This window comes from Xiphophorus maculatus, chromosome 20 (genome assembly GCF_002775205.1).
Source record: "Xiphophorus maculatus strain JP 163 A chromosome 20, X_maculatus-5.0-male, whole genome shotgun sequence".
NCBI classification, from domain to species: domain Eukaryota; kingdom Metazoa; phylum Chordata; class Actinopteri; order Cyprinodontiformes; family Poeciliidae; genus Xiphophorus; species Xiphophorus maculatus.
This window is the reverse complement of record NC_036462.1, coordinates 28,435,727-28,453,059: the sequence shown is the minus strand read 5'-3', so window position 1 is coordinate 28,453,059 and position 17,333 is coordinate 28,435,727. Positions and strand designations below refer to the sequence as shown.

Genomic DNA, 17,333 nt, shown 5'->3' with positions numbered 1-17,333 from the left:
AAAGCTCATTCAAGAGTTCTTCAAGATTCACCACACACAGCCATATCCTACAGCAGTAGCCCTGTAGGATATGGTCTACTGCTGTGACAGATTGTACAACATCAGCTGTGACTGTTCACAGAGTGTTCTATCAAACTATGTTAAAATATGGTTATGAAGAAAATCCCAATCAAGAAAGAGTGGGCATGGACTGGTATGTCTGCAACTTAAGCTTCCGAGTCCCACAGGCTGATTGCTTCCACACCACACTTCTTCCTTCCACTCAATTTTCTATTAATATGTATGGGAAAAGGCGCTCTGTCACAGTAAGATTAGAAATCTTTTATGCCTTGTTGAAGATGTCAGTGACTGTCTGCCAACATGTCTGTAATACATTTTTTTGTCCATTCTGTAATATCATAAAATAATTAGAAGCTGAATTTTTGTTGTTTTATTACCTGAAAAACATAATTACCAGAACTAAGCATTTATATTCATAAAATCTTTTTTTTTTTCTATTTATTCTTACTCTTATTTGAGATGCAGATGCTAATTAAGAGGAATGCCCACTTTAAGTGACTTTACAATTGGATTTTTCTATCTTTCACTGAGAAACATTTTCTCATTGTTTACCAAACAAACTAGACAACACAAGTACTGTAAGAAGGTAGGTTCCACATGCTAACACGGGTTATGAGTCGGACCTTTCAAGAAACACTGCACAAATCAAGGAGCAAACAGATAAAAACTAAGAGAAGGAAAGAGGGCATTTGGGAGGGAAAAAGCAAACAGGACACCATCCGCATCGGTTAAGGAGGAGTGGGTTTTCTTGGTACGATGTCTGCTTGAACAAGGATATTTCCTTCCACTTCTCTCCCGTGTGAATGAGAATGGACAGCTCTCTCTAAACTTCATGTTAAAAGACTTGGCCCTCCATTTCCCTGTCCAAACGCTGCCGTCCCCAGTCACTGAAACAAGTCTCTGGAGTTCATTTTCATTTCAGTTTTCTGCTCACAAACCAAACACATGTTTTCACCCCGGTCCTCCTCCGATCGCCGTTTCCCTGATAAGTCTGATTTTGTGTCATCCTGTGGTGTTCCTCACCCGACACCTACACTCCCCTCCCTCCCTGCCTTGTCATCCATCAATCAGTGTCATGATGTCGGCAAATCGAATGCAGAGGTACGGGGCCCTGTTTTCAGGTGGGTGTGAGTTCAACGCAAGAATAGCAACAATAACCATCAGAAAGGTGTTGTTTTAAGCAAAACTACAGCTCTTGTAGGAAGATTCATCTTGTCTGATTTCCTGCACTGTAAGCAGTACGGTGGATGTCCAGACAAAAAGACAACTCTACTCTAGCTCAACTAATTAAAAAAAACAAAACAGATCGTTTGCCGTTCCTTTGAGACTCAAAGTTGTTTGAGTGACTTTAGCCGAGGCTAACTGGATCCCACCCGTAAACTCTGCAGCAGGAATGAGGAGGAGTAGTGGTGAAGAAGGATGATGAGGGGAAAGGAGAAAGAAGAGGAGTGCAGGAGCCACACACACTAAGCAAAAACTGAGAGGGCTTCATCACCTGGAAATGTCTGCTGTGAGGAGGTACTGCATGCAGCGAACGAGCAGGAAAAATAAAAAATAAAAGTCATATTCCAGCTTGTTAGTGGCACATAGTAACAGTTGTTTACCAAACACTTTAAATTCACACTGGGCCTGGCTCAATTTATGCAACAAGCCTGAACACCAGGCAGCACAAACCCGCAGTAAACAACAGCGGACAGCTACTGCTTATATGCAGGAGAGGGAACTCGGAGCCAGACATTCATATTACAGAGCAGCATTACTGGACTCGGAGAAACGAGGTCAAGAAAAAAACAACACACACACAAAAAAAACAACATAATAAAAACATTAAGAAAGAGAAAAGTGGATTTTTCTTCCTCCTTTGGCTCACCGTTTTCACTTTCACTCCATCTTTGGGCGTCTGCTTGGTAATCAGGTTGAAGCCGAGCATCCTTTTAGCCAGCTCGCCAACAACTGCGGGGCTGAAAGTGGAGAGACGGCGCTTAAAACAACATCCATCACCATAATGGCCGCTTTTTACGACTTCCTAATAGCATTGCACATATTCTTCCTCACTCTGGGGATTACTACATCATACGCTGCCTCGCCGAGGTGTTTATGCTCCTTGAGTTTTCACAGTTTGTCAAGTTTGCGACTAGGGCCGCGCGACATGTCACAACTACATCATCGCTGCGACGTCGGGTGCGCTTAATCCTTCTAACAACAATCTAGTCCAAGCGTAATGAGTTCGTACCTCGCCCCCTCAGGGGGTCTCCTTGGAGTAGACGCTCAAACCTGACACAGCTGCTGAAGATCACCAAGCTGGAAACTCACACAACCAACACAGCGGTGGAGGGGCAACATCACTAGCGACATTGCTAGTGATGTCGCCATAGTTGTGTTTTCTGATTTTGTGCAGGACGAGCTACAACTACATAATTTTTTTCCCCCCGTGAAAACGTTATTTTTAATCAACACAAAGCGGTGCCTTATTGTAAAGTGGAAAAAAGGATAACTCTTAAAAAAAGAATATGAAAGACATCTGTTCAGCTTATGCTAACTACTCAGTCCAACGCTCCTAAGAACAGTGTAAACTGCATAACAGAGGAGCATTGCTGTGCTGACGTTCTTAAAGAGACAGAGGCCCAATATCAATGCGTCAAATTGCGAGTTATGTTTGATATATACAGCATTCTTATAACAACTTAAAGTAACGTTGATGCTAAATTGTGCTACAAAAACGGCACTGTGCATGGAAAGCACGTACTAACACCGGCCCTTTAAGAAAAGTGACTACTTCTTGAGGGCTCTGATACAGATGGTTGTAAATGAGCTTCTCCTTATTCTCTCTGCCTAAAAGCTCCCAGCAAACCAGAGCTGCTTCTGTAAGCCTGCTCTGGTTTAGTAAGAGAATACAAATGAAGCTGGAGGTCGGGGGGGATGCATTCATTCTTTGATAAATGGCGGCGGTGTGAACGGTGCTCTCATGTCACTGTCTTGGGACGATGATCTTCAGCGTGTCTCACTTAAGAAAAAAAAAAAACAACTTTTAGGAAGATTTTAAACTGCAAGGTAAGGTGTTGCTGATGCACGCCTGCGACAAATGTCATGAATCACCTTTTTTTTTCTATTTTTGCCTTTAAGGCCACAGTAAGTGGTAGCAACAATTGGTAAAAAGGAGACACTTCTTCAGGTGCTGGGAGAAAATAGGGGAAAAGAGACGCTTTTTCAAGTTGCAGCTTAGATTTCTGAAAGAAAGAAAATGCAGATTTTTGCTCAGGCCGTCACTGGAGGAGCACATTCAGCACACTTGGTGGTGCAAAGTGTTACAGCTAACCTTTAAGCTGCTTTTTTCACCATTTAATTAAAAGGAGTTCCTCCCCCAAAAAAATACAGAGTAAGGGAAGAGAAATATTTGCAGCAAAAGAAATCCTGACAGTGTCTTTGTGCTTAAGTACCATCTTCAGAAAGCCCACCCTAAAAGCTGCTGCCACTGGGGAAAATAACATGAATCTATCTCCTACAGTTATTCTCAGTTTTGAAAAGCACATAAGGGAACACTTACTCCTTAGTTAAGTGCACTCCCCCTTTGAGGCCACTGTCGAACACACCCTTGCCTCTCCCACCAGCCAGAATCTGAGCTTTCAGGACTATTTCCTTGGCATCTGAAACAGGAGACAGAGAACATATTAAGGAGGGGGGAAAAAAATAAAAACTCAGGAGAAGTTAGACAGATCACTTAAGATATGGGTTTATCCCCTCAGACAACACCTTGAGCCGGTAACTTATTTGTCTGTAGGATTGAAAAGGGAAGCGAGGTGGAAAACAGAGGGGTGTAAAGAAGACAAGAGAAGAATACAGATTATGAGAGAGTAAAAAGTTTGCACTCCTGTTCAGAACTCTCCATCATAGCTACGCCATGTTAATGCGATTACAAATATCGCCAGAGGTGTTGAGTTCAAGGCACGGGAAGCTAAAATTAACAAAACATTTTCAAAACTACCATTGATAGATCAGAAACACTAATGTAGATGTTTGGCTTTTTGTTAAATCTGCAACAGCAAAAACACAGAAAAGCAGTCACCCTGTATGGAAATCATTTTACTTAGATTAGAATATTATTGTGGTTGTAGGACATTAAGCGTAAAATGAAAAGCAGCGTCATTTTAAAAAAACTGTTGCAGACTGATGCCTTGAACGGCATATTTTTATCATATTTCGGAGGCAGAAAATCTACAAATCTTTACAGTATGAAACATGTATGGATGCAAGGCAGCTCTTTCTGATCTTAATTTTGTGACTGTAGTAGAGGTTTCTCTCAAACATTACTGATCAGGCTTTTACTTTACAGGTTATGGACAACACATAGTAAAATGAAAAGCTTATTTGAGCAAATGATATTCATTTCAATAAATGCAGGGTTTCCCCCAGTGCAACATAAGCCTGGCGGGCCACCAGGCTTTACTTGTGCTCCCACCAGGAAAGGCACTGCTAACTTATTTAAGTCTTTTTAAAATGTTTGCATTTTTTAAGACTTTTTAGTTGGTGTTCAGGTATTGTCAATCTTTCAATAACACATAATTATCAAGTGACATTTTCTAATTTCCTGTCAATTTTAAATATTTTTAACTCAAAACACGACTGGCTGCTGGATGAGTGACTGCCCTGGCACCCAACCACCAGGCTTAGCAAGGCTTTTCTGGGAAACCCTTTAGTGTAATTTTTTTTTAACATAAGTTGCCAACATGAGAAAAAGATAGTTTCTTGGTAAAGGTAGTAGTTTTCAACACAACAGAAAATGAAGAAATGATTTAAATTATTAACTTCTAAGCCTATCTACCACACTTTTATCTACATTTTAGATAAGGCAATGTAATTTTATTTATATAGCACATTTGCAGCAACAAAGCAGTTTAAAGTACTTTACATAACTTAGAAAGAAATACAACAAAACAACAAAGCAAAGGAAAGGGCAAAATATAAAAAGAAAACAAAAAAGTATTAAACTACATATTGGTTCTCCATGTTTAAGAAGTATAAACTAGTAGGGGTTTTATCTGGATTCTTGTTCTGATAAAACTAGATGGTACTTTCTAAGTCTGTTCTAGATTTGTAAACCAACAGGAATTTCTGCAGGTCTTGAGTTTAATGCTAAATGTTGATCTAAGGTAACGAATAGTTTCTCTAGAAAAACTAACAGGAGTTTCTCTGGATTCTAAGTTTGTTCAAATTCCTGCTCTGGGTTGAGGGAAGTATATGAACTAGATGCTCCTGTTCTGGGTTGCTAAATAAGTAAAAGTTCTCCACAATTATAAGGTAGAAGGACTTCAAACAAAAGCTAAATCAAAGAGGAAAATGTATTCATGTGTTTACTGCGTAAAGTCAAAAAAATATATACATATATTTTGAGTCTGATGTATTTATTGAACTGGGGAAAAAATCAGTGCTTGACCCGGTCATCACCCGTCAGAACTGATCAAGAGGAAACGAGCCGACTGCAAACACTGGTGAGTAGTGGTGTAGAACAACATCTAAAGGGCATGACAACTAGATTTATTTAAATATTTCCTGTCACAGTGAAGACTGTCTGGCAAACTGCTGTCAGGATGTGACTGTGTCTGGTGAAAGAGATTACAAGATATTATTACAAGCCCTACAGAGGAAGGTGGAGGCTTTATGCTCAATCCCCATAACTATCTGCTCTTGAAACTATTGTTTTGACATAAGAACAGAGATTCCCGAGTTACCCTGTGTTTGGTAGAGTCGACCAATTAAGATGCAAATCAAGGCGAGACTGGCCAACAACAATCAGCTACAATAATGTTGAAAAAGACTCCAATATTTTTGAAATAATTTGCATGGTAGCATTTTGGATGGCTGATCGAAAAAGAGACCGACTTGACATGATTGACAGTAGCAGGCTAAAGAAGAGTCGCCAATGATGCTACAGTTAGCATCTGCTTCTGAACTTCCAAGCAGTGGGAAACTACACGTCTGTTGTACAGTTTTTAATACACTTGGACTGTATTTAATCCTCTCTAGCTGAAAAATGTAAAGATACAGTAAACTGAACACATGTCATTTGAAAAAGTTTGCCAAGTGAAATGAGTAATTTCAGTACTTCTGTGTCATCTTACCAAAAGAACTGAATCAGCCTTCGGGACTGTCCATGGCCACAGCAGCTAGATCAGGCAGTCTGTTTCTAGATAATATTTTGAAGGAACAGTTCATTATCATCTTCCAGCAAGGCGAAGTGGTACTTTTGCAATAAGTTAAGTCATGAAATATACTTGCTCAGATATATTGCTGCAGATTGGCTGTGCACAGTGTCATTGAATGGTCCAGTATAGTTCCAGTGGAAGGAACTCTCATTGCTGCAGCATGCCAGCACATTTTGGACGGTTTCAATGCCTACAGCTTTATGGGACCAGTTTGGGGATTGTCCGTTCCTGTGTCATCATTATGGTGAACCAGTGCAAAATGCAGAGTACTAAAGTTCTAGGTGCAGAAGAACTTGATTGGGTCCTAACCCTTAAATCATAACCCTGACCCAAAGATAGAAAGGTATTCTGATAAATCAACCAAAGGTGTTGTATCCCAAAGTTAAAATACTTTTGGGATGAATTAGCACATCAGTGTCTGACTTCACAAAACTCCTACTAGATAATTACCAGAAACAAAATCCTGAACCTTGTGGGAAGCTTTCCCAGAGGCCGACAGACTCCGGACTTCAGGCTTCAAGTCCCAGAAGACTTAAAACAGTCAACATCAAATTAAACTCTAAGGATTCAGAAGAGGATGTCAGTCAAGTTTCACTGTGTGAAAGCAGACTAGTTAAATATGGCCTAAATTTTTCTACAACTTCAGATTCTTTAAAACACTGTTTATTATATGTGAACCTTCACTATGGTTCTAAAACCAAAGTGGGTTTCTTTAGTTTTCCCAAAAATGTTGATCAATTTTTTTTTTTTTTTTTGTTATTAACTGATTCTCGTATATCGTCTTGTCTTTTTATCTGGATGGTTGATTGGTTGACACTTTACTGTTCATTTTAATCATCATGAGAATCCAACTATACGTAGAAAAAATTTGTAGTAATTAAAGCAATAATAGCTCTTTGTTGTAGAGTTTTCCCTTTTTAGAGGGCTTCTGCTATTAACATGACTACCTGCATAACAACAACCATATTAGGGGTTAATTTGGTGCAAGAACAGTGTCTTTGGATGGAAAGGAGGAAAAAAAACAACTTATCAAATGTTGGATGGTTTCACATGTCCTTGTCCTCATTAAATAACCAGCATGGCTTCATTTTGCTGTGACACACATGAAGAGGAGTCTCCCTCAGCCCAGTTTAGACCTCCGTAGACAATCATCTTCTTTTGCATTTGGACCAAGGACTCCTGATAAAAGATGGTATCTAACTAAGTAATGATTATTCGGATGAGAGGGGGAAGGAATCAACCACTGTCAGACGAATCCCATCAGTGTGAAAAGAGCAGAAGAGGGACGATCTGTTGCAGTGAGAAAGACACCTTGACCTTGTTGGTTGGAAAAAAACACACACACACACCCGCACACACACACACACACACAAGCTGCTTCAATGACTTTGCGCTGGGAAAAAAAAATGAAAAAATTGGCACAGCGAAAACTGTCTAGGAGCTGAGAAGCCAAGAGAGCCGAAAAATGCTGTCTGAGCTCAGAGCTGCTGTAGTTTGAAAAGAAACCAGAGAAAATAGTCTATGACAGGGCGACGGGGATTAAACCAACACTGTATAAGTAAGGCCTGCTCTGTGTGGAGAGCTAAGGGAGAGAAAGAGAGACGGGTGGGAGAATAAAGGTGCATTCATATGCAAAGGCCTTTGAAAGGAGTTATAAATGAATAAATATGTTAGTAAAAAAAACTGCTACTATGCAAAAAATTAAAGAGTTCAAAGCAAGATGAGGAAGAGTGTCCTGCGGGCATGAGGAGAAGACGGGGACAGCACAGAGGAAATGACTTCTGCTATAACAGAAAAGAGAAAAAAAAAGGGATACAAGCGGCAGAACAAAGATATTTAGGCCAACAGGGAGACCGGGTTGTTGGGGATGTGAAGGGAAGGTAAAAGATCCGACACGCTGACACAGATGATTGTAAAGCAGAGATATGCGGAATATATTATTCCACTATGTAACGTGTAAAGAGAGGTAATGGGGTGAGAACGAGGCAGGTGTTCACTCCTGCTGCACAAGTGTTTGACGGCAAACCTGCTTATTACGTGGCAAATCAGCAATTATAAATGGGAGCTGGAGAAGCAATCTGTGTGATAACTCAGAGGCTTGCGCAAGCATTCACACCCCTTCAACCTTTTCACATTAGTACCGTAGCCGTATGAAGGGTGCGTGGAAGGCTACCTCAGCCTTGTTTGGATGTACCATCTTCATGAAGAATACAGACAGCAAAAGATCAAAACGCTAAGGGATGCCACGTGCTAGCTACGCCAACACCACATTTCCTCTAATTCCTGTAATTCATGTAAAGCATTTTGAACCTCCTCGTCGCTGAAAAGGTGCTATATAAACAAAATTACCTTACAAGCTAACACTATAGCATGGGGTTTGAGGTAATGTTTGCAACTGTGAAGTAGCCTAGTAAACCTCATGGATGACATAAACTAAGGATGTCAGTTTATATATTCGGTTCACAGACAGTAAAATGACAGTCTTCTGTTTGAGCTCCCTAAGCGAGATGAACTTCCTAAGAGAAAAGCCTCCGACCACGCAGCTCTCCGTTATACTGAGGCAGTGGTAACATTTATCAACAGAAAATGATAAGGCAAATAGAAGTATATGGTGGCTAATTAAGCAATGATGAAACAACTGCATGACTAAATACAGTACATTTCAATAATTAACACTTATACTAAGTGATGTCTGCTCTTGTCATGCCAAAGGAGGAAGTGACACTTTTAAATTACATGGGTTTCAAAAGAAGGGCTGAATTGTCTCCTACTTCCTGTTTTTACTCCTATTAGAAAAAAAGCATTGTCGTACTGTAATTGATTGGGTTTTGTTCTCCTAATTTAGAAAGAAACCTGTTCCTTTTAAAAAATATTGCCACGGCATTGACAACGGTATCAAATATTTTTAATATTGGGACAGCCCTACATTAAATGAGATATTAGAATAAAACTGGATCCAAAAACAGAACATACTTTTAAATTTTCATCTATTTTCTTTTAAAACTATGTATTCCTATCCTTCCACTTCAGAATAATGCCTTACTTTATGTTGAAAAGTACATCGAAATTTGTGGTTGTAACACAAAAAAAATTAAGCAAAAGTTCTGTTGCAGAACCGGAAGAATTTCTCTGCTTAAGAAACGGCACGCTTTGTGGAAATGCATGGAGAAGATAATGATGTCCTCAAAGATCACAGTGAACATGGGGCATGGTAAAGAGCAAGGTGACCATTAGCTGCTCCTGCTGATGCTGCTGTGACAGACAAGAGCTGGCCTCTAACGTTGAGGCCGAGGTTGGTCCATAATGAGCGTGGAGCAAAGTGTGGGGTGGATGGAAAAAAGAAGCAGCACTATGTTAAAAAAAAAAAAAAAATCACAAAGATGTTCGGCTTTTATGTTCGACTCAGATGGCGCAAAGTACGAGAGCAGAGAAGGTCACATGGTTGGATTTAATCAGTAAAGACACCAGCGAGAGCTGTTGGAGAGTCGGCGCTCAGGGTGTTCATGCAGCGGAAACATGCAGTATTAAATCCGTAAACATCGAGGTCAGCCTAATGAAGGGTGACGCCGATGTGTGTTCCATCAGACGACAATAAAATGCGCGTTCAGTCCGAGGTGCTTCCGTGAACGCGCGCCTCCATTACCGAGCGCAAGGCGAAGACAAGCCGGATAAATGAACAATTTCACTTGATGCAGCTGCTATAATTACAAATACCTCCTACAGAAAGGGCTCCGGTTATTAACAGAGTTAGAATCTTTTTTTTCCTCCTTCTTCTTCTTCTCGGGGGTGTAAGGGAAGGGATCTTGCATAATCAGTTCTCCACTTCCATTTGGATCATGCGAGGGCCCACTGTGAAGATGTAGAACAAGATTTTCATCTCCATTTATTTTCTGTTTCTTAGGGACACAGGGGAGGAGATTAAACATCGCACAACATCTCCAATCACATCACATGCGTTCTGAGTAATGCGACCATCATCCTCGGGCCTTACTCATTTCCCCGTAATGAGTGCAAATCAACTCGCAGCCCGCTCGCCTGTGACAGCAGCTGGCAGAGAGGATGCTACTTCGATACGAAGTCTCTCTTTTCACCCTGTTCATTTAGCGCGCAGCTAGAAAAGACCGATTCTCTTGGCCCACCCTCCTCTCTTTCCGAGGGGGCCCAATGGCGGCTAGCACCGCGGCTAGCTTTGGAATGATATTTAATTAAGCCGTGGAGGCTGTGCCACGAGGGAGATGCTGGCTGGTAGGGGAAAAGTTTAGGCAGAGGGCCAATCCAGAGACGGTAAGATCTGTCCACCATCTGCAACGGAGGAAGGAAAAGATGAGGGTGGGCTCTTCACTAGTATGTGTGTTGTAGAAGAAGTAGAAAACTGGGCAATATCAGAGGACTTTTTGGGAGAAAGGCGGAAAAGTGTGAAAATTGCCTTAGATCAAAGATACTTTATTTATCCCAAAGAAAAAATCCATTTAGTTGCAACTCAAATCATCCTCAAAAAGTTAATGTGGGCAAGAAGAATCTCTGGCAGTTTTGAATGAATATGAAGGGGCATCTGAAGACTGTTGTTGTATGACATGCTAACATCTCAATATCCAGGCACCTGAGGCAATATTCTGTAGTAATGTGTCTTGGATGATATGTCCATTCAGTTGTTGGAGCGATGCTAATCCACCTCATTTGCTGTTGCCGCTCTCCTTTAAAGCTCCATCTGGCCATTTAGTCAGAATGTCAGCAGGAAGACATCAGAGTTGAAGATATGATCCTTACAGATTGTGATCGATTGAAAAGACGGTTTGAACTTCCATTTTCTCTCTCTGCATCCATGAAGCCTCCTTTTAAACTCCTCTGGGATTGGAGGCCATAGTTCATTTATTTTGTCCGCTATTCAGGTAATAATCAACTCCCAGTTTTAAAAGCACATCATGTAAACTGTCCGAAATTAAAGAGGTAAGACAAAAACATCTTTTCACATCATTTCTCAGCCAAAATATTTATGAATAAAAGCTTGCGTGAAAGAACAAATCAGAACTACTCTGACATGCTGCCACCATGAGCGGCTATGTCTAGAATCTAGAAAACAATCTACAGACAACTTAGTTAGCATCATTACAATTAATTGAAATAATTCCCAATTTCTCACAGGATTCAAATTAAAACAGACTAATGTACATGTGCAACCTGAACTGAGCCTGAGCCTGAGCTGTTGGGGAAGCAGCATTAGAGCCAGCGACTCTAATAGACTAGACAAAATCATCAGGAAAGCTGGCTCTGTACTGGGACTAAGGCTGGAGTCCCTGGAAACTGTGGTGGAGAGGAGGACACTGAAGAAGGTTCTGTCTATTATGGACAATAAACAGCACCCTCTCCACAACATAGTGGACAGACAGCGGAGCACCGTCTCACATAGGCTGCTCCAGCTCCGCTGTTGTAGGGACAGATACAGGAAATCCTTCCTGCCACATGCCATCTCACTGTACAATAAAAGCTAAATCATTGTTCTGCACTAATCAGTCCAATTTTGCACAACTGCACTGTGGCACACTTGCTGTACATATATTTACATATACATATTGTATCTACATTTTTTGAATCTTTGCAAGGACTGCTCTAAGCTGCTTTTTATATTGACAGCATGTTATATTTTATTTTTATTTTGTCTACAATTGCTACTCAGTGGTGGTTGTTGTGTGTCTTGTCTCTATGCTGCTGTAACTGCGAAATAATTTCCCTGCTGGGATGAATAAAGTGATTCTATTCTATTCTATTCTATTCTAACATACCATACCCATAATGAAATACGATGCTTGCAGTATTATGCTATGGGGTTACTTTTAACAAATAAATATGCTTTCTTTTCAAAAATTGTTTGTTTATTATACATAAAATATGCCAAAACAGTAGGGGCAGACATACATGGAATAATTCCTTCAATGGATCCTTTTTAAATCCATATAATCTCAACAACACTCGAACCAGAGACACCTTCAGCAGTTTGTTCAGGAAGAGTGATTCAAATACAGATTGGTATCTTTTCTGTCCATTTTTATTGTCATTACATGAAATAACTCAGCGAATGAAAAAGCAAAGTCTGAAATGCGCTAAATTGTGAACAAACAAATAGGGTGCCGTTAAACTTTTGTCAGCTTCAAGTTCTTTCAGGGGAACTCTGTTTTATTTGTTTACTGTGGAAGGGCACATGCAGGCTAAAGGGAGCAGTAGCTTTGCGTTCCTCTTTCATTCCATTTTAAATTGCTTTCATTTACTGCCGAATGGCATCTCTTTAAATAACTTCAATTACGATGTCAAAATGGACGATTAGGTTCAGGCTTACTGTCAAATTGCAATGAGGCTTTTTAGTGATGCACTAATAGAAGAAAAATGAAACCCATAACAGTAAAAGGCACCAAAGGCGATGGAGGATATTAACAACCTAAAAAAAGGTGACAACCTGGGGCTCATTTAATTATGTGAGCTAACAACTGCACGTCTGCATGGTTTTCTGTTTTATATATATTAGAGGGTCAACGCAGGTCAACAATTACTTGTGTAAATGTAATCAGTGTAATAGCATCGCCAACACATTGTATTTTAATTACACTTAAGTACGGTTAAACCCAGAGCACAGAATAGGTCAAGATTAATTATAAAGCAGTCTGTGTGACGGTTTATATTTAAACACAGTTGTGAAGTTGCTTCTACCTCACTCAAACATGGCTTTTTAGAAACCTTTACCATTTCAAACGTTACCAGATTGTAAAAAGGTCAGACAAGCATATTTCTCTATCCATGCAGTGAGCGGAAAGTAAAATAAAATCAAACAGGTTTGCATATAAGGAGCTCTGGGTTTGAGGGAAAGTACATTTGTTGCTTGTATGGTTGAGGTGGAAGGTCAGCCAGAGTTGCTGCTGTTGTGCAAGTAAGATCAGGACTGAGGACATAACAACGGGCTTAAAAAAATTATTTCAACACCAAAAACACCAAAGACAGCTATTTGTCCTGCCATGACTAAACGTTATCATTACCATTTCCATAGCACTGTCTCGTCTAGGTAAATCTACAAGCCATTTGTCTGTCTCTGTGTCAACTGTAACAATGCCGTCTGAGCTCTACTCAAAAGCGAAAGAATACCAGTGTCCCAGACGGACAGTGACACCTTTATGTGACACCTCCTGCACTCCCTGCCTGCATGACAGCTGAGTCCTCATTAGGGGAGAAGTCCACCTGCATTTCAGACACAGAAGGCACCTCTAATGACAACCCAAGGTGGCCTAGGTCTCAGACAGAGCGAGCCACAGTTCAAAACCCATGACGGAGAGACTGTCAACGCAACGCAACCGGAGGGGGTGACAGTAACGATGATAGCGTTGTGGATGATGGGTGCTAAATGACCACACGGCGATATCCACAGGGACATTCATTTGCTTTGAGGGAGACGCATGTGTCTATCACGGGCGGCATCGCGAAACGCTTAACTGTGGGAAACGGCAGCTATGGACAAACCCACCGCAGTAAACGAGCTGCTCGTTTTCCAATATTGACCGAACAAATTTCCATTAGTTCAGCATGAACAATGGAAGAAAAAATATATATATATTTAAAAAAACCACCAACATCTGCTGCAACATTCTGCTGATGCATCAAAGGGCAGAAGGACTACTTGCAATGCAACTTCCATGGATGAGTAATGAAGTGTGCCTAATGGCTGGAGCTTCTTAGAACAAAGCAAAAGGTGCTTGTACATGTTATGCTCCTATTTGTAATTCTGTGCTTTCCTCAACTTCTGATTTCAACTTGAGAGAAACAGCCAGAGGTGCATTTTCTACAACAACTGTACGATTATATCTTTTTTTTTAAAAACTCATACATTGAGACTTATTTTATCCAAAGATTTTTTTGTGAAGCAGAAAACTCTTACATGGGAATCAGCATCTGGATCTTTGCTCTCAGAGCAGTAAGGATTGAATTCGGCATCCAGGATAACGGTTAAAAACAAACATTGTCACAAAGATGGCCGCTATGATACATAATGGGCTGGATGAGCGACTTTTGACATTCCCAACACTGGTTTTGTAACATTTTCATCCAGTATAACAGAGGTTTTCTCTGCAAAATATAACTGACATGCATAAGAATCTGAGATAAGAGATGAGTATTGTTCCACTAACAAGGGGTTCCACCACTGAGCCAAAATATGACTCTGATGAGGCACAAGCCAAGATGAATCCAAACGTTGATGTTGGGTCTGAAGCAAACAGAGCCAAAGATAACGATCCTCCTAAGAAATTGAGGCCATTTCAAAACTGTCTACAGTAGACCCCTGGCACTCACAAGGGTTATGGTGGGATGGCTGCCCACAAATAGCTAAAGTCCACAAATACTTGTGACCTACTCTAAAAATGCTCATTATTGCCCATTTTAATTGTTCAAACACCAAATATATCTTAGTACACACAGTGGAAACCACCTCAAAACTTCCACATTAGATAATATCTACAGTTTTCTGTATTTTTTCTATTGGGGGCACAGCCAATCAGTGTTAAAAAAATAAAATGTCACTCCTGGATTGGTCACTTTGCAAACACAAGCATTATGCCTTGGTGTTTCAGCTTCCCAAGCTGCAGTTTCAGAATATTTTCAATACTCTCCAAGAAAATATCTGAGAATGTGTGGGAGCACATGGTATAGTTATTCTTCTCTTATACATTATCCATCTGATTCATCTCCATGCATGTCCTCCACACATTCTTTTAGTTTTGGTGTCTTTGTCTTGGTTTATTTCTTCTTAGCTGACAGAAGTTGCACCCAGTGTGGCATTTTACTTCTTCTGTGCTTGATGTGTTATGACTTCAGAGACAATATTCCTCACACCTTGGTTGTAACGAGTATTTTTTGAGCTACTAATGCCATTCGGTCATGTAGAATCAGCCTCCCTATTCGTCCACACAAGTGCCTCTATGTAGGCTTTCCCATTTTTCAACCAATCATTGGAAACCAGCGAGAAGCAGGAAAATCTCAGGAGGTCAGCAGTTCTTTAAATACTCAAACCAGCCCATCTGGAACCAGCAACCATGTCACATTCAAGTCCATCTGCCCGGGGATCATTTGAGGGAAATATGGAGGATGATGCAGCAATTTTGTGCATCGAGGCAGAATAAACAGTTGGTAATTGAAAATCTATAAAGAAATAAATCTGGTCATTCCAGTCTGCCCTGGTCCTCCTTATGACCAGCCTCTAGGCATTGTTATTGGCAAATTATCCAGAAATCTGTGCTCTGTCCTCGACATTCAACTCAGGGGTTTTGCTGCAATAGAATAGCTAATAAATACCATGTAAAGACCAACGGGAATAAAAAATATCAAGAAATCACAAATAATTGTACTCTGAACATGGAGTTATTACCAATTCAAGCAAAGTACAGTAAGTAAAGTGCATTTTGTTTTACATAAGGACAAACTATACAGTTAAATTTTGATAAAGTCATCCTTTAATTTAACTGTTTACTTCTATATTTTGGAGTGACTCAGCCAGTCCTGATTTGAATCTGATAGAGAATTAGTGGAGGGAGGCAAAGATTAGGGTTTTGGCAATGAGGCCTTTCAACCTCAAAGACTTGGTCAGTCATCAAAAACAACAATTATAAAGGTTTGGTTGCTGTAAAAACATATATTTTCCATAAATGGTTAGTAATTTTATTTGTTCTAACTTGTTCCTTATCCCACATGTAAAGCATAGATCCTATATTTAGAAACAAGCTTCTTGGTAAAAGGAAAATCACTAAAAATCCAAATCTGTCAGGTGTATGAATAATGTTGTGCGTACCTGCATATTGCACAGGTTTAATTAATTTTAATGCAAAGTCTGACCTGTAGGGATAAACACTGACGTATTGCCATTATGTAGTGACCATAACAAGTGACACCAACAAAAGAGAACATGTCCAAAACCACTAGCATATAAGAATCAGCTTAATACGACAAAGGGGATGAGTGAGGAATAATTCAACGTCTTAGCCACAACATGAATAGGTTAGGATGTGTAATGAGGAGGTGGAAACACTAAGCAGCTTACACAAATCAGCTCTTTGAGAGACAGCCTGCTTTACCCAGCAAAGCCCATTTACATCCGGTAAGACAATTTCAGACCCGTTGAACTTCGCTTACCAGGGTACACCTAAACACTTGCTCATGTAAGGGATAACTAAGCCAGGTAGAGTTCAGCCTAAGATGTCTGTCGATGGGCCTATCTTTTTGTCTGGTCTTGGTGTGAAGAAGTCTATGTAGCACATGTTTTTATCAGCTGCAAACCCTGGAAGAGATTTCTGCTCTGCCTGGTAGGTCGGCGAGGCAGCCTTTTGTAACACACTGTCTCCACCCTTCTGTTACCCTCACTGCGTGCTACGAGTACGATCTTGGCAGGCGGTGCGTGAAGAAAAACTGCTGCCCAACATCAGTCTTTCAGTGTGACAGGCCGGCCCTACGGAGAGATGAGAGTATTTCCGTCCATCAGCAGGGGCCTTGCAGCGAGTAGGAAGGTGAGAGTCGTGTGCCGCACACTCAATCTAACCCACTGCACTTGTTCATTAATCTCCTGCAATGTGATCCAAGTGGCAAATGGGTACTATGTTCATTTTATAAAAGAGACAGCCATGTATGTGGTGCTAGCCAACACAGAGAAGGATAGGGTGATTAGGGTTCCTACACATTTAAAGTTACTTCAGATGTACTATGAATTTAAAAGAATATACTTCTAGTGACAGACAGACAGTGATGACAGACAGTCTGATAGATAAATTGATAGACAGATTGATAGATAAACGGACAGACTGTTGGATCTGTCCAACAGTCTGTCCAGTTGTTGGATGGCCAACAACTGGCCGTAGTTGGCCATCCAACTAAGGCCGTCCAACTACGGCCAGTTGGATGGCCGTAGTTGGACGGCCGGATGGACAGAGAGAGAGGGATAAAACGACAGACAGTTGCATGATTGATGATATATGGTACTTTGCAATGTATGTGAAATATTTTACTTACATTTCATACTTTTCTACACTGCGCAGGAACCCAAAGTCATCT

The 17,333-nt window shown here is 40.5% G+C and overlaps 1 protein-coding gene across 1 annotated transcript in view; it reads right to left on the bottom strand.

Moving 5' to 3' along the window:
* suclg2 (succinate-CoA ligase GDP-forming beta subunit) overlaps positions 1-17,333 on the bottom strand; it is a 67,772-nt gene that overhangs the window by 11,388 nt on the left and 39,051 nt on the right. Inside the window, exons 3-4 of the mRNA XM_023324616.1 lie at positions 3,605-3,704; positions 1,931-2,021 (exon numbers count right to left, since the gene is read on the bottom strand). Coding sequence (XP_023180384.1) covers positions 1,931-2,021; positions 3,605-3,704 — 191 coding nt within the window. The remainder of the gene's footprint in view (positions 1-1,930; positions 2,022-3,604; positions 3,705-17,333) is intronic.